The sequence below is a fragment of the Heterodontus francisci genome, chromosome 8 (genome assembly GCF_036365525.1).
Source record: "Heterodontus francisci isolate sHetFra1 chromosome 8, sHetFra1.hap1, whole genome shotgun sequence".
Classification (NCBI taxonomy): Eukaryota; Metazoa; Chordata; class Chondrichthyes; order Heterodontiformes; family Heterodontidae; genus Heterodontus; species Heterodontus francisci.
The window spans coordinates 50,600,144-50,618,200 of record NC_090378.1 but is presented as its reverse complement, the minus strand read 5'-3'; the positions used below and the strand labels follow the sequence as shown (position 1 = coordinate 50,618,200).

The window sequence follows — 18,057 nt, the reverse complement described above, 5'->3', positions numbered from 1 at the left end:
TGGCAGGTGAGCGAAGTCATAATATCGTGACAAAAGGCATCGGGAGGAAAGCCCGACATCTTTACTCCACAATCGAATATTCCGAAGGGCAGCTGGGCTGGCGGGAGGACCTCACGCTGGAAGGCGGTGGGAAGGTAATTAAGCCTATTTAACAGGCAATTGGAATTTATAATTTTATGAAGTGTACATAGGAACAACGGGCCTTCAGACCCTCGCCAGGTATAAAGAGGCAATGGATTAACGTGAGGTCAGTGCTGGATCCAAATGGCAGCCATGGTGAACAGTAGCTTGGCTTGACAAGGTGGGTGGAACACTGGGCAGTGGTAGTCAGGAGCAGGGACAAATGCCAGCACAGCAGGGGCATACTGCTTGAGTGCCACCTTGTGCGTGCCACTTGTGTGAATAGAGTGGGGGTAGCAGGCGTGGTTGGTGGTGAAAGACCCTGGAAACGAAGTGCATCTGCCATGGGCCTCATTTACACAGGCTTTGAGACTTTCAGTGAAGAGCAGCATCAGAGATGGAAAGAGCTGGAGCCAAAGGCAGCAGGTTAGCAGCAACCATAGGGCCACCAGGAGCTTTAACTTTGGAGGAAGCATGAAGGAGGAGGATGCAGAGACGCACATAAACAGTGCCATGTGCACAGAAGAGGTTACCCACCAGAGAGGCTCAACTGTCAGAGGCTCAGCTTCCTGCAAATGTCGGAGCTGCAGTGTTGCCGAAGACTGTGTCTCTGCCTAGAGGCAGTCACAGAGCTGTGTTCCATAATGCACGATGAGCTCAGCCCTATGGGAAGTGGTGGGCTCCCAATGCCTGTGGTGCTAAAGGTCACTGTGATGTTGAATTTTTTCACCTCAGGATCATTCCAGGGATCTTCTGGAGACGTTTGTGTGGGATCTCCCAATCTGCAGCTCATCACTGCCTCAAGGTGGTCACCAATGCCATCTTCAAGAGGGCCAGCCAACACGTGCACTTTCGTACAAAGCCAGAAAGTCAAGCAGAGAGGGTCATAGGATTCGGGGCCATAGCAGGATTTCCCTAGGTGCAGGGTGTCATCGACTGCACATATGTGGCCATCAAGACTCCCATGGAACAGGCAGCAGCTTCATCAACAGGAAGGGATACAACTTGCTCAATGTACAACAGGCCTGTGACCACCACATGCGGTTCCTTCTGGTGTGTGCACAGTTTCCGGGAAGCAGCCACTACATCTACATACTAAGGCAGTCCCAGGTGCCAGACCTTTCTGGGACCCCCCTCGTGCTTTCAAGGATGAATAGGGGTACCCATTGAAGACATGGCTACTGATGCCCTTATGCCACCCAAGCACTGATGCAGAGGAGAGGTAAAAGAGCTGCCAGGGGACAACTTGAGTGACCACTAAACAGGCCTTCTGAAGATATGGTTCAGATGCCTTCAATATGGAACCCTTCAATATGTCCCATCAAGGGTCTCGCACATTGTAGTGGTGTGCTGTGCTCTACACAACCTGGCGCTGCAGAGGAGAGTTTCTTTGAGCAATGAGGATATCCTGGAGCATGATGCCTCCTCCAAGGGTGAGGATATGGAGGAAGATGCTGTAAGGATTCCCCTTGCCTTGCAACATTGCACATTTATTAGAAAACACAAAAATTGCAAGGCATCATGCGTTAACAAAAACAAACCCATGAATCCAAGTGCAGCTAGGTGCTATTTTTAAATCTCTTGTTTGTTCCTATGTGGTATTCCCCCTGCGCTGTCAGCTGAGATGGAGGCAGGCTACTGACCCTGGTGCCCCGTGGCTTTTGATGACCTTGGCGGTTGTCCTCCGACTGCCTGAGGCCTGGAGGGCCCCAGTAGATTGAGGGCCTCCTGTATCAGTGCAGGAGCCATCTCTGTCATCACGGTTATGTGAGGGGTTGGTGTCACTGACAGAGGGGCTTAGGAGCCACTGTCCACCCAGGGGCAGCCTGAGAGGAGCCCCCAAATGTACCAAGCAGCTACTCCTCTACCCTTTCAAGGCACCCTTGTCCTCCTGGATCACTTGAGGAACAGAGGACCTGGCGCCTTGCCCACCCCCTGACCCCAGCCACTGCTTCACAGAGCTCATGGAGGTGGGAATAGGAACAGGTGTGCGTGCATCTCTAGCATCCATTGAGTGGTCTACTGGAAGTGACTCTCCAAGAGGGTTGCCACTCTCTCCATGGAGGAAGCCAAGTGCACACATGCCAGAAACATGGCTGCACTCATGGCCTGGGTGGACTCCCCCATTGTCTGCACTTGGGACATAGCCTCTGGGAGCTCTGCCAGATGTTCCCGCACCTCACGCTGCAGCTCCAGCATCTGCCACCTTGCTGACGACTCCAGAGGCATGTCATCACCCTGAAGCTCAGCATCGACCCGGCCTCCCACAGTCCTCTGATTGTCAGTGGCCTTGGCTATCTCAACTTCCATCAGCTGCTTGGACGTATCTGCAGTGTGTGCACCAGATTGCAATCCCAAATCTACACATGAATGAGAGAGTATCTGTGCTGGTGGACGTTGCGGGGGAATGATGTGACGGTGCACCCTCTGAGGTCCCCTTCTCCTCCTCAGAGGTGGATTGCTGTCCCCTGGTCACTGCAGCTGGCTGCTCTTGTCTTTGACCTGCAAGAGAGAGAAAAGTTATTAGAAGGTAATGCACTCTCCATCATGTCCTTCACAGGACTCCTAGTGCGGAGCTCCATATGACCAGTGGTGAACACATGAGTACTATGCCTCGTGTTCGCCAGAGGCTCTCTTGTGCCCATCCATTAGGCCACTCTTGGGGCTCCATTCCTGTCTCACCATCAGCTACAGACTGGCCCGCATGCAGATCTCCGAGCGCTAGAGCCTCTTGCTCCATTGGCGTCATATTGGCCAGGTATGTGAGGCCACCACCCATCTTGGCCCCTTCTTTTGTATAATGCACAGTCTTCTGCAAGTACATGAATGATTCCTGGGATGAAGGAGTTCTCTTATGAGGAAAGGATGGACAGGTTGGGCCTGTATCCATTGGAGTTTAGATGAGAGGTGATCTTATTGAAACATATAAGATCTTGAGGGGACTTGGCAGAGTGGATGTTGAAAGGATGTTTCCACTTATGGGAAAAACTAGAACTAGGGGGACACAGTTTAAAAATAAGGGGTCGCCCATTTAAGACAGAGATGAGGAGACATTTTATCTCTCAGAAGGTTGTTAGTCTGTGGAATTTTTTTCTGCAGAGAGCAGTGGAGGCAGAGTCATTGAATATTTTAAGGCTGAGTTAGATAGATTCTTGATTGACAAGGGAGTCAAAGGTAGACAGGAAAGTAGAGTTGAGGCCACAATCAGATCAGCCATGATCTTATCAAATGGTGGAGCAGGCACGAGGGGCCGAATGGTCTATTCCTGCTCCTAATTTATATAGAGTCATAGAGTTATACAGTACAGAAGCAGGCCCTTCAGCCGATCATGTCCTTGCTGGCCCATTTTCCAGCACTTGGCCTGTAGCCTTGTATGCTACGGCGTTTCAAGTGCTCATCTCAATACTTTTTAAATGGTGTGAGGGTTCCTGCCTCTACCACCCCTTCAGGCAGTGTGTTCCAGATTCCAACCACCCTCTGGGTGAAAGAAATCTCAATCAAATCCCCTCTAAAACTTCTGCCCCTTACCTTAAATCTTGTTTGTATATGCAATGTTAGTTGCCCGCCAATGACATGCACAATGCCAATGCTGGTGGCAGCCTGACTGTCCAAGATGGTGTCACTGGAATACCTCTTGCATGTGACCACTCAGAAGCGACAGTACAGGAATCATCGCTGACAGACCAGGACCATTCACAGAGAGGCTGACATGCCCCTGACAGGCAATGTTGATGCCTGGCCATTGCCAGTGACTGGGTCACATGTCCTTCCTACCAATCTTACATTCACGCCTCGTCACGCGTAAATCTGTAAAATAAGCATTGTGTGCGGCACTCACCTTGGCCAATTGCATGTGGTCATTAACCTGCTTGCGGCACTGAAGCCATGCTCAAGGGACGATCCCATGGCTACTGACCTCCCCAGCGATTCCCGTTCAAACTTGCTTCATAGGCCGGGCCTGTTACCTCCTCCCGAGCAGCCTGGAGGAGATCCTGCAGGGAGGCATGAATAAACCATGGGGCCACCCTGGATCATCCTTCAGACATTCTGCATGTTGCCTTCTTCTTCAGGGCTTCAGTATGTGCTGTCTTTGTGGGTGGATCGAACTGAAAGTGCTGGCAGTCCTTTAAGAATGCACAAGCACTTCCAGCGATGTGATCTCACACCACCCACGCTGCCTCAGTGGACAGCTCCTCGGCCTCCCAATAGTTAATTCGCCAGCTGCGACTGAGTCGCAGAATTAACCACCACCCCCCCACCCCCACACTCATGCGGCAACGGCTCCCGCTTCTAGTGCCGGCAATAGGACCTCAGGCCTTACTGGAAAATTCAGCCCCATCAGTGCTAACCATTTGGGTGATAAACACTTCTGCATTTTTTATTATTACATCATTACCTTTAAGTGACCACATCCCTTTAGTTTTGTGGCTGCAGGTCCCTAAGGCTCCAGATTCCACATGCTTCCTTTCATTAAGCTCCTTGCACATGGCTCAAACCACATAGGAAGTAAGTTTAAATCACTTAAATAAGCCAATCTAGATAGAGTGTATTCCCACAAACATTTTGGAGTTGTATATGCTTAAGATGTCAGTACATCTTGGCATATGTATCAAGTTAATTACTAATTAATAATTAAGATAATGATGCAATAAAACATGAATAATGATATATCCTCAAATTGTTCATGCGGATGATGACTTTTAAAATGTAATAAGAGAGACCTATTTAGAGTTAGAACACTTCACAGCTCCATAACAATTAATCTTCACACTCATCCCTGCGGTAAATATCATTAGCTATTTCTCAGCCACTGTTTACAGACTGGTGCATTATAATCCTAACTCTTCTTATCCTAGTAAGAAGCTATAGTTCCTCATTTCTGATATTATAGATTGCTTTTGTTTCATATCTTAGCAGCAATAAAATAAGTGAAAATCTCAGCTCTGTTTAAGACAAGTTTGTCTTCTGACAAATGTCACCATATTTGGTCAGGGATTGATGATCTGAAATGATTTTCAAACACTATTACCGCTTATTCTTAATAATTGGATCGTCAGTATCTGGAAAGAGATAGCTGTGTTAGTTCGACATCTTCAGTCTCCTTTGGTTATGCCAGAGGCCAGTAAGAGCTATGAATAAATTTATCATGAGTAACATGTGATACATAACTCTACGATGGATGTTTAACCTTGTTCAATAACAGCTTACTTGTAAAGAAATTCAGCAAGGTACATTATAGAAAGAATGACGAGCAACGAACAAAGAGTTAGGGGAGCTGAATAAGACAAGCAAAGCTCCAGAACTGCAAATACGTGGGCTGGAATTTTATGCCACCCCAGCAAACCGGATGGTTGGGGGGGTGGGGGAGTGGAATAAAATGGAGCGGGAGGCTCCCAGAGACCTTCCCAACCCGCTCCTGCCTCCGCCCCACTTTAAGTAGGGTGGGGGGTGAAAAACGGGCCGCCTGCCCTAGGCCAATCCAGGCCCTTAAGTTTCCAATTAACAGCCATTTAAGGGCCTTCGCCCACCTCCATGGGGAATTTACCCGTGGCAAGCAGGCGTCCTGGAAAGGCCGCCCAGTGTGAAAGCTGGCGGCCTCTCAGCACTCCGGGGATGGGCCCTGACAAAAGGGCACAGGGTGCCTAACTGAGGGCACCCCCCACTTCCCCAACCACCGCCAGGACCCAAGAAGCCCCCTATCCTCCCAAATGACCACCCTTGCCTCGCTGGGGCCCAACCGATTACCTCCGGCAAGGCAACCCAAACTTACCTGCACTCCTGGCTCCATGTCCTCGGCTGGGCTGCAGTCCCAGCAGTGTCCACCGTTCCCGGTGACGCTGCTGGGACTAACAGCTGCCAACCCAATGATTGGCCGGCAGCTCAGTGAGGCGGGACTTCCTCCCTCAAGCAGGTGGAAGTCCCACCTCGGAACGATTAAAGCCTGAGGACCCATAAAATGCAAGATGGATCCCCAGGCTAGGTGGAATTGGGTTCGCCACTGACTTTTACATCAGTGGCCCGAGGTAAAATCCAGCCCGTAGTCTTGGAGCAGGAGTAGAGATAGGGCACTGCTTCCTTCACTACAATCCCACCCAAAATAGGGTAGGATCTCAGGGGAAAATGAGGGAAAATGTCCAGTGGCGTGGCCTAAAGCAGTCTTATCACCCTTTCCTAGACTTGCCTGCCCCCTGCTCCTTCTGGGATTATGATTCCTTCCCCAGCCACTACTATAGGGATCTAGTGGTAATGGATCTAAGGTCCCCCAGTGCAGGTCCTTTTAAAGGCCTTGGCTCCCTCCAATCTAGCCCCATTAACCTTCCTGCATATGCATCAGTTGCTGCTGGGGCCTACTCGTTTGCCAATTTCCTGATCTTTGGGGTTCTTTCTTTAACTGCCCAGCCACTTTTTCTGGGTGGTGGTGGGCTCCCTCTTAGTGGTGGGAATTCTGTCAGGAGCCCACTATGCATACAAAATGACCTCTGACCCGGGGATATTGGTTAGGGTTGGGTCAGAGTATCATCTCAAAGCACTTCACGTCAATAAATTACTTTGTAGAGTAAACAACTTCCAGAGTAGATGAATCCTGGGATTTATCCCCAACACTCTGATGTACTAATTCACACACCATGAGATTTGGTGAATCATAGGCCATGAATCTGCATATGGTGTCACCACAAGTTAAAAGTGCTAATGGGTAAATCAAAGCTTTTACACATGATCTTCAGATCAGGCTCTCTGATAGCCAGCATGATATTGGGAATTACCATTTTAAAAAGATACACAGATGCAAAGTACATTTCAATAACCCTAGTTATTTTGGGAATTTTCAAAAGCACATTCTTTTCACAGTAACTTTCAGGAAAGAAAGACCAAGAGGCAACCTAATAAAGGCCTTTTAAATTTTGATGGGGCTTGATAGGATGGATATGGAGAATATGTTTCCACCTGTGGGTGAGTCCAAAATAAGGGGACATAAATATAAGATAGCCACTAACAAGTGAAATAAAGAATTTAGGGGAAATTTATTTTCACAAAAAGTAGTGGGAATATGAATCTTACTGCCACTTGGAGTAGTTGAAGCACATTGCATTGGTGCATTTAAGGGGAAGCTTGATGCATACATGAGGGAGAAAGGAATAAAGGGATGTGGGTGCATGGTGAGAGGACATTAGTGTGAGGATAAACACCGGCGTAGACCAATTGGGCTGAATACCACTGAGCTGTACATCTTATACAATTCTGTGTAGTGACTACTGGTACCTAATTAAAAACAAGTTGTAATTTAGTCAGTTCCTCCATTAGTTCAATGGTTCTTCATCCTATCTTTTGACCTGAAATGGTGATATTCATGGAGGGAAATCAATAACAAAATAAGGATCAGTTTTTTTGGCCAAGTGACCACTTACTGTGCTGTTCACACTCCAAGATTTTATGATAAGATGTTGAACACATGATTAACTATTATTGTAGCATGAATGTATATATAACTATATATAAAATACATGAAAGAAAACCAGCATCTTAATTGGCCAGACAATAACCCTAGAAGTCAATGGTTGTAAATCACAATGATATATCAGCAGTTAAGAGCTAGATCTGAATGACCATAATCACAAACACCATTAATTTCACTTTCTGCAGATATGGATTTTTACAAATGGGTACATTTGTAGGTATGGTCCCATAGTGGTTATGTTGCTGAACTAGTAATCCACATCCTTGGACTAATGATTCAAAGACGTGAGTTCAAATCCCACCATGGCTGCTGGAGAATTTAAATTCAGTCCATGAAATAAATCTGGAATTAAAAAGCTAGTATCAGTAATGGTGATTACTGGATTGTCCTCAGTACCTTGCTCTATGGCAGTGAGGCCTGGACAACGTATGTCAGCCAAGAGCAACGTCTCAATTCATTCCATCTTCGCTGCCTCCGGAGAATCCTTGGCATCAGGTGGCAGGACCGTATCTCCAACACAGAAGTCCTCGAGGCGGCCAACATCCCCAGCTTATACACACTACTGAGTCAGTGGCGCTTGAGATGGCTTGGCCATGTGAGCCGCATGGAAGATGGCAGGATCCCCAAAGACACATTGTACAGCGAGCTCGCCACTGGTATCAGACACACCTGCCGTCCATGTCTCCGCTTTAAAGACGTCTGCAAACGCGACATGAAGTCCTGTGACATTGATCACAAGTCATGGGAGTCAGTTGCCAGCGTTCGCCAGAGCTGGCGGGCAGCCATAAAGGCGGGGCTAAAGTGTGGCAAGTCGAAGAGACTTAGCAGTTGGCAGGAAAAAAGACAGAGGCGCAAGGGGAGAGCCAACTGTGTAACAGCCCTGACAAACAATTTTTCTGCAGCACCTGTGGAAGAGCCCGTCACTCTAGAATTGGCCTTTATAGCCACTCCAGGCTGCTCCACACACCACTGACCACCTCCAGGCGCTTACCCATTGTCTCTCAAGATAAGGAGGCCAAAGAAGTGTAAAAACCCATCTGGTTCTGTAATGTGCTTTAGGAAAGGAAATCTGCCATCCTTACCTAGTCTGGCCTAAATATGACTCAGCAATATGGCTGACTCTTAACTTCCCTCAAATGGCCTAGCAAGTCACACAGTTTTATTGAAGAAGGCTGCTCACCACCACCTTCTCCAGGGGAATTAGGAATTGGCAATAAAAGCTGGCCATGGCAAAGATGCCCACATCCCCTGAATGATTAAAAAGACTATACATGATTTTCGCAGAAAATGACAATCAGCATCTCCACACCAGAAGCAAGACACCAGAAGTTCAGAGCACAAACTACATGGGCTTGAAGGAAGACTACATTGGGAGCTCCCAGGTATGATAAAAGAGACAAACCACACAGCATTGGCTCAGGACTCAAACAACATACACTCAGCAGGAGTGATGTTTAGTACAAGTTCAGGTAAAAATCTTTAAGGAACTAACAGGAAATGCTTCAAACTGCTTATCTGAAATTACTGCAATAGTTTATTCCAATTAATGTGATTGTTAGCTACTTATAAAAGGAAAGCAGCAATTTTATTCAATCTACACATATTCAGGTGGAGAGAAAATCACTGGCACCCTAAATAATTTTCCTCTTCTTTCTCAGATGTGCTGAGAACAACTGTATTGATCCCATCACAATCCCAGGTGACATCAGCTAACCCTTCCTCATTTGTCAGGGTCACACTGAATGATGCATTTGACCACTGGTCACTGAGTTTTCTGTTGGAGATGAAGGTGGGCCAATTCACCTAATGGACAATTCAAGAGCAGCATTTGTAGTGGTCTTTAAACAGATCACCAACTGTTAATCAGTGCTATTTATCATCAGGAATAATGTATAAGAAAATGTAAGGGAGGGATGGAGGGAATTGCTAAAAAAAAAATGAACACAAGTGAATGTATTGGCAGAGTGAAGACAGGAAAAATACAGCTTAAACTCACCAGTCCTGCACTGCACTAAAGGATTCTTGATTGGCGATGTCGTACATAAGTATGAAGCCCATGGCTCCTCTGTAGTAAGCAGTAGTAATGGTTCTGTATCGTTCTTGACCAGCTGTGTCCTGTAAAACAAACCTCTGTTAATACAGAGTAATGTGGTTTACTGCTAAATAATGGGAAAAAAGACAAACTTGGAGTTCCCTGCTATTTCAAAGATCACAGTTAATATAAAGCAACAATTGATCAAGCAAAGTGATTTTTTTATATATCTTCAAAGCAAAACCAGACACATCTCTCCCTTAATATTACTTATAACTCAAGGTTTATTGGCATCTTTAGATGATGATTCAGCTATCTGGTTGGGAGGGGGGTGGTAAAGACTTTGTAAAAAGGAAAGAAAAAACACCTAACAAGATCCTTTGGCTGGGGATTCCTAACGTAAAGGGCTAAATAACATCAGAGCTTTGCTATAGTCAGCTCAGATAAGGGGGCCTGTGGAATATATTTTGAGATAAGGAGGATATGTGAAATTTAATGGAGGATTTTAACCAAATATAAATTGAGAATACCCAAGCGGTTTAGTCAAATTGTTAAGTGTAGTTCATGACTGCTTCATAACTCTATGCTTCAAGGAATCCTTAACAGTCACTTCTCAGCTCAATTTTATTAAGTGAGTTATTTAAGTGAGTCGGATAGCATGAAGGAAATGGAAGTTGAGAGAGCTCTGGTGATAGCAACCATAACATGACACTGAGTTTAATATAATTTGGGATTCAACACTGTATAAGGTCAACACTCAAGTGAGCAATTTTTAAAAATCCAATTCTAAAACATGAGGACACAACTAAAGCAGATTGACTGGGGAAATTGTTTAATACCTCAGTTGAAAGCAAATGAAATATAATCAAAGATATGCGGAGGAAAATTTAGCACAAATACATTGCTAAGATTAGCAAGTACAGACTCAAAAATAAGAACCTAAGTGGGTCAACAAAATAATTCAAATTAAATTAGGAAGAAAAGTAACGCTGGAGATAGAAGGCTGAAGGTGTTCATTGGAAAGAACATTGAAAACATCATAAGCATGTTAAAAAGGTGAGCAGAGTGAGGGGAGGACTAAAACTGCAATGCCAAGAAATTGCTCTAATTCCATAACAGCAGGAGAAGAGCCTTAAGGAATGTCAGTAAGGATGAAAATTAAAATGAACATAGAATGGGGGTGGGGTAGGGGAGGAGGGAGGAATCTCAAACAGATCAGACCACCATTTTGTAAGAGTCGCCACAGGTGCTTTTAAACATTGCTGATCAGACAGGACAGAGCACACATGCTGCACACGACATCTACCTGGAAATTGCAATCAGGATCCTACAATCAGAGTAAGACCCTACAATGCATATTTAAGCAACTTCTCATGCCCCTGTCTCAGGCAAGCAAGCTACTCACCCATTTGTCATGAGATACTTTGTGTTATCTTAAGCAACACAATGAGATACGTGGTTTTCAATTCCTTGAAACATAGAAAACAGGAGCAGGAGTAGGCCATTCGTCCCTTCAAACCTGCTCCGCCATTCATGATGATCATGGCTGATCATCCAACTCAGTAACCTGTTCCTGCTTTCGCCCCATATCCTTTGATCCCTTTAAACCCAAGAGCTATATCTAACTCCTTCTTTAAAACATTCAATGTTTTGGCCTCAATTGCTTTCTGTGGTAGCGAATTCCACAGGCTCACCACTCTCTGGGTGAAGAAATTTCTCCTCATCTCAGTCCTGAATGGTTTACCCTGTATCCTTAGACTATGACCCCTGGTTCTGGACTTCCCCACCATCAGGAACATCCTTCCTGCAACTACCCTGTCAAGTCCTGTTAGAGTTTTATAAGTTTCTATGCAATCCCCCCTCACTCTTCTGAACTCCAGGGAATATAATCCTAACCGACTCAATCTCTCCTCATACGTCAGTCCCGCCATCCCAGGAATCAGTCTGGTAAACTTTCGCTGCACTCCCTCTATAGCAAGAACATCCTTCCTCAGATAAGGAGACAAAAATGCACACAATATTCCAGGTGTGGCCTCACCAAGGCCCTGTATAATTGCAGCAAGACATCCCTGCTCCTGTACTCGAATCCTCTCGCTATGAAGGCTAACATACCATTTGCCTTTTTTACCGCCTGTTGGACCTGCATGCTTACCTTCAGCGATTGGTGTACGAGAACACCCAGGTCTCTCTGCATATTGCCCTCTCTCAGTTTATAGCCGTTCAGATAATAATCTGCCTTCCTGTTTTTGCTACCAAAGTGGATAACCTCACATTTATCACATTATACTGCATCTGGCATGCATTTGCCCACTCACTCAACTTGTCCAAATCACCATGAAGCCTCTCTGCATCCTCCTCACAACTCACCCTCCCACCCAGTTTTGTGTCATCTGCAAGTTTGGAGATATTCCATTTCGTTCCCTCATCTAAATCATTAATATATATTGTGAATAGCTGGGGTCCTAGCACCGATCCCTGTGGTACCCCACTAGTCACTGCCTGCAATTCAGAAAAAGACCCATTTATCCATACTCTTTGCTTCCTGTCTGCCAACCAATTTTCTGTCCATCGCAATACACTTCCACCAATCCCATGCGCTTTAATTTTACATGTTAATCTCTCATACTTTGTTGAAAGCCTTCTGAAAGTCAAAATAAACCACATCCACCGGCTCCCCCTCATCAACTCTACTAGTTACATCCTCAAAGAATTCTTGAAAATCTCCAGAAGTTTTATGAACAGCTAAACTAAGACATACAATACGAAGCAAACTATATACAGAACCTTTGTCCAGGGTGTTGCTGTGCAGAGTGACTATGGTTTCTAGTCACATGACTACATCCTGGTACTTAGCTCATTAGCATACTGAGTTCTTAAAGGGACATCACTCTTAAAGCCATCATACAACACCATTTAACTGAAAATTGCATCAGGCAGGCCTCTAGCGTCACTGGAGTATCTGAGGTGTCCCTCCAATTTTCAATTGCCGTCCATCTGTTTTCAGGCAAGAAAAAGGTAGCCATACATTGAAAATCAACCTTTTGGTTTCAAGTGATAAATTTTGAATGCAAAATAAAATATTAACATCCCATACACCAGTTCCAATGTTTTTCAAACAGGATTACCCTGACCCAGAGTTTACATGTCCAGCAGCTTCTGACAAAGTACAATATAGGAAACTGATTGAAAAAAAGACAAAGCTCAATACATTGGTAGCAACCTCTTTAAAAAAATTGCAAAACAATAACGTATAAACCATTATTCTAGAATTGTTTCATGCAATTTCTTAGAAGCAGAATAATAATGTTTTATAATTATGGTCACAACTACAAATATTCTCTTAACAGTAAAACAACTATCGTCTTCCTCTTCAGAACAAGGGCAACTACGTCGAGAGATGGCCTAGAAGGAAATGCCTGTTTACTGTCTCATAATGTTTGGTTGAAAATTATTGATAGGAACTGGCTAGGCAATTCCTCATTAAAAATAATCCTGCCTTTGTTAATTAAGGATATTTTTTACCATTCAAGTATGAAAGTAGAGGGTGGGGAAATTCTTTATGTAATTTTGACCAATTCGTACTTGATTATCAGTACTAAATATGTGTGGGAGGGCTTTTTCTATGATAGATCTTGTTAATTAACAGCAGAGCCACGTAAACCTTCTCTGGAAAGATCACTTGCTTCATATGATGAAGTTTTGTATTTCCTTATCTATGATTTTTCATGCATCTGTTTCCTGATGATAACATTTTTCTCAGCAGATCCCTGTGTTGTGTTGGGACTGACCGTCACTATGGGAACTATCTGGAAGAGGCCAAACTCTGAATGCACACAAACATAGAAGACAACAGAATGCCGTCAGCTCTCAGTCTCATCTTTTGTGGATAAGCACAAACCTGTGCCTTTAATAGTGAAGCTCACATATTTTTGGAACAAGGGGCGTGATCAAATAAGGCAATTGAATATATTGCTCTTTTTCTAATAAAATGTTTGCTTATCTTTTAATTTTCACCTCTGACAAAGGACACGCACCCGAAAGGTTACGGATGCTTACTAACCTGGTGGGTTTTTTTCCGTCATTTTTGTTTTTCTGCCTTTTTTTACTTCTGCAGTTATTGTACACTTTCTTAGCAAAATGTTATTATCTATCGAGCCACAGGGGATGAATCAATACTTGTACACAAATACTTATGTGTACTGTAAGCACTTGCCATAAGACCAAGTATGACGTACTGAACCTTTTGATTACCCACATGCATTTTTGAGATAAGCTGGAGACACTCGGACCAACGACAAAAATGCTCCAAACCTCATCCACTACGAATCTGTAATCATCAATGATATAATACATAAGTATGAAATAAATAACAGCCAGTCGACTGAACTCACTCCTTTTTTTTTATTCGTTCATGGGATGTGGGTGTTCCTGGCTATTTTTTATTTATTTATTTTATTTAGAGATACAGTACTGAAACAGGCCCTTCGGCCCATTGAGTCTGTGCCGACCATCAACCACCCATTTATACTAATCCTACACTAATCCCATATTCCTACCATATCCCCACCTGTCCCTATATTCTCCTACCACCTACCTATACTAGGAGCAATTTATAATGGCCAATTTACCTATCAACCTGCAAGTCTTTTGATGGTGGGAGGAAACCAGAGCACCTGGCAAAAACCCACACAGACACAGGGTCAACTTACAAACTCCACACAGGCAGTACCCAGAATTGAACCCGGGTCGCTGGAGCTGTGAGACTGCGGTGCTAACCACTGCGCCACTGTGCCGCCCATAGGGCAGCATTAATTGCCCATCCCTAATTGCCCTTGAGAAGGTGGTGGTGAGCCGACTTCTTGAACCTCTGCAGTCCATGTGGAGTAGGTGCACTCACAGTGCTGTTTGGAAGGGAGTTCCAGGAGTTTGACCCAGCGACAGTGACGGAATGGCTATACAGTCCCAAGTCAGGATGGTGTGTGGCTTGGGGGGAACTTGCAGATGGTGGTGTTCCTATGCATCTGCTGCCCTTGTCCTTCTAGGTGGTAAAGGTCACAGGTTTGGAAGGTGCTGTCTAAGGAGCCTTGGTGTGTTGCTGCAGTGCATCTTGTAGATGGTACACACTGCTGCCACTGTGCATTGGTAGTGGAGCAAGTAAATGTTTGTGGATGGGGTGCCAATCAAGTGGACTGCTTTGTCCTGGATGGTGTCGAGCTTCTTGAGTGTTGTTGGAGCTGCACCCATCCAGGCAAGTGGAGAGTATTCCATCACACTCCTGACTTGTGCCTTGTAGATGGTGGATAGGCTTTGGGGAGTCAGGAGGTGAGTTACTCGTCTCTGACCTGCTCTTGTAGCCATGGTGTTAATATGGCTACTCCAGTTCAGTTTCTGGTCAATGGTAGCCACAAGAATGTTGATAGTGGGGGATTCAGCGATCGTAATGCCATTGAATGTCAAGGGCAGATGGTTAGATTCTCTCTTGTCTGAGATGGTCATTGCCTGGCACTTATGTGACATGATTGTTACTTGCCACTTATCAGCCCAAGCCTGGATATTGTCCAGGTCTTGCTGCATTTCTACATGGACTGCTTCAGTATCTGAGGAGTCGTGAATGGTGCTGAACATTGTGCAATCATCAGCGAACATCCCCACTTCTGACCTTATGACTGAAGGAAGATCATTGATGAAGCAGCTGATGATGATTGGGCCCAGGATACTACCCTGAGGAACTCCTGCAGTGATGTCCTGGAGCTCAGATGATTGACCTCCAAAAACCACAACCATCTTCCTTTGTGGTAGGTATGACTCCAACCAGCGGAGAGTTTTCCCCCTGATTCCCATTGACTCCAGTTTTGCTAGGGCTCCTTGATGCCATACTTGGTCAAATGCTGTCTTGATGTTAAGGGCCGTCACCCTCACCTCAACTCTTGAGTTCAGCTCTTTTGTCCATGTTTGAACCAAGGCTGTAATGAGGTGAGGAGCTGAGTGGCTCTGGCGGAACCCAAACTGAACGTCACTGACCAGGTTATTGCAAAGCAAGCGCCACTTGATAGCACTGTCAACAACACCTTCCATCACTTTACTAATGATCGAGAGTAGACTGATGGGGCAGTAATTAGCCGGGTTGGATTTGTCTTGTTTTTTGTGTGCGGTTTACTCACCACCTGCCGGAGACCCAGTCTAGCAGCTATGTCCTTTAGGAGTCAGCCAGTAATGGTGCTACCCAGCAACTCTTGGAGATGGACATTGAAGTCCCCCACCCAGAGTACATGCTGCACCCTTGCCACCATCAGTGCTTCCTCCAACTGGTGTTCAACATGGAGGAGTACTGATTCTTCAGCAGAGGGCGGGGGAGGTAGGTGGTAATCAGCAGACGGTTTCCTTGCCCATGTTTGATCTGAGACTTCATGGGGTCCGGAGTCTATGCTGAGGACTCCCAGGGCAACTCCCTCCCGACTGTATACCACTGTGCCGCCACCTCTGTTGGGTCTGTCTGCCGGTGGGACAGGACATACCCGGGGATGGCAATGGCAGTGTCTGGGACATTGTAAGATATGATACTGGGAGTACATAGGTATATAGGAGCAGGTCATTCAGCTCATCGAGCCTGCCCGGCCATTCAATACGATCACGGTTGATCATCCACTTCAATGCCTTTATCCCCACACTATCCTTATATCCCTTTATGTCATTTGTATTTAGAAATCTGTCAATCTCTACTTTAAACGTACTCAATGACTGAGCTTCCACAGCTCTCTGGAGTAGAGAATTCCAAACATTCACAACCCTCTTAGTAAAGAAATTTCTTCTCATCTCTGTACTAAGTGGCTTCCCCCTTGTTTTGAAATTGTGTCCCCTGGTTCTAGACTCCCCAACCAGGGGAAACATCTTAGCTGCATCTATCCTCTCTATCCCTTTAAGTATTTTGTAGGTTCCAATGAGATCACCTCTCATTCTTCAAAACTCTAGAGAATACAGGCCCAGTTTCCCCAATCTCTCTTCATAGGACAGTCCTGCCATCCCAAGAACAAGTCTGCTGAACCTTCGCTGCACTCCCTCTATGGCAAGGTAAGGGGACCAAAACTGCACACAGTACTCCAGGTGTAGTCCAACCAAGGTTCTATACAACTGAAGCAAGACTTCACTACTCTTGTATTCAAATCCTCTTGCGATAAAGGCTAACATACCATTAGCCTTCTTAATTGCTTGCTGCACCTGCATGTTAGCTTTCAGTGACTTATTGACAAGGACACCCAGGTCCCTTTGTACATCTACACTTTCTAATCTCCTCCCATTTAAGAAATACTCTGCACATCTGTTCCTCCTACCAAAGTGGATAACCTCACATTTTTCCACATTATATTCCATCTACCATGTTTTTGCCCAATCACTAAGTTTGTCCAAATCCCCTTGAAGCCGCTTTGCATCTTTCTCACAACACACCTAGTTTTGTGTCATCTGCGAACTTGGAAATATTACATTTGGTCCCCACATCCAAATCATTTATATATATTGTGAACAGCTGGGGCCCAAGCACTGATCCCTGCGGTACCCCACTAGTCACAGCCTGCCAACGTTAGAATGATCCGTTTATTCCTACTCTCTGCTTTCTGCCTGTTGACCAATTCTTAATCCATGCCAGTATATTACCTCCTATCCCATGCACTTTAATTTTGCTAATCAACCTCCGGTTGGGGACTTTATCAAAAGCCTTCTGAAAATCCAAGTATACTACGTCCACTGGCTCCCCTTCATCAATTCTGTTAGTAACATCCTCAAGAAACTCCAACAGGTTCATCAAACATGATTTCCCATTCATAAATCCATGTTGACTATGCCCAATCAGATCATTATTATCCCAGTGTCCATTTATCACATCATTTAGAATAGATTCTAGCATTTTGTATTTGGGCGGCACAGTGGCGCAGTGGTTAGCACTGCAGCCTCACAGCTCCAGCGACCCGGGTTCAATTCTGGGTACTGCCTGTGCAGAGTTTGCAAGTTCTCCCTCTGACCGCATGGGTTTTCGCTGGGTGCTCTGGTTTCCTCCCACAGCCAAAGACTTGCAGGTGATAGGTAAATTGGCCATTGTAAATTGCCCCTAGTGTAGGTAGGTGGTAGGGAATATGGGATTACTGTAGGGTTAGTATAAATAGGTGGTTGTTGGTTGGCACAGACTTGGTGGGCCGAAGGGCCTGTTTCAGTGCTGTATCTCAAAATAAATTTTCCCAATGACTGATGTAAGGCTAACAGGTCTGTAAATCCCTGTTTTCTTTCTCCCTCCCTTCTTAAACAGTGGGGTGACATCTGTTATCTTCTAATCTGCAGGAACCGTTCCAGAATCCATAGAATTTTGCAAGATGATCACCAGTGCATCCACTATCTCCATAGCTACCTCTTTCAATACTCTGGGATGTAGAATATCAGGTCCCGGGCACTTATCAACCTT

The 18,057-nt window shown here is 45.3% G+C and overlaps 1 protein-coding gene across 1 annotated transcript in view; it reads right to left on the bottom strand.

The window, feature by feature from the left end:
* LOC137372825 (ras-related protein Rab-3B) overlaps positions 1–18,057 on the bottom strand; it is a 179,072-nt gene that overhangs the window by 49,112 nt on the left and 111,903 nt on the right. The window contains exon 2 of the mRNA XM_068037136.1: positions 9,573–9,691. Within this exon, the coding sequence (XP_067893237.1) occupies positions 9,573–9,691 (119 nt within the window). The remainder of the gene's footprint in view (positions 1–9,572; positions 9,692–18,057) is intronic.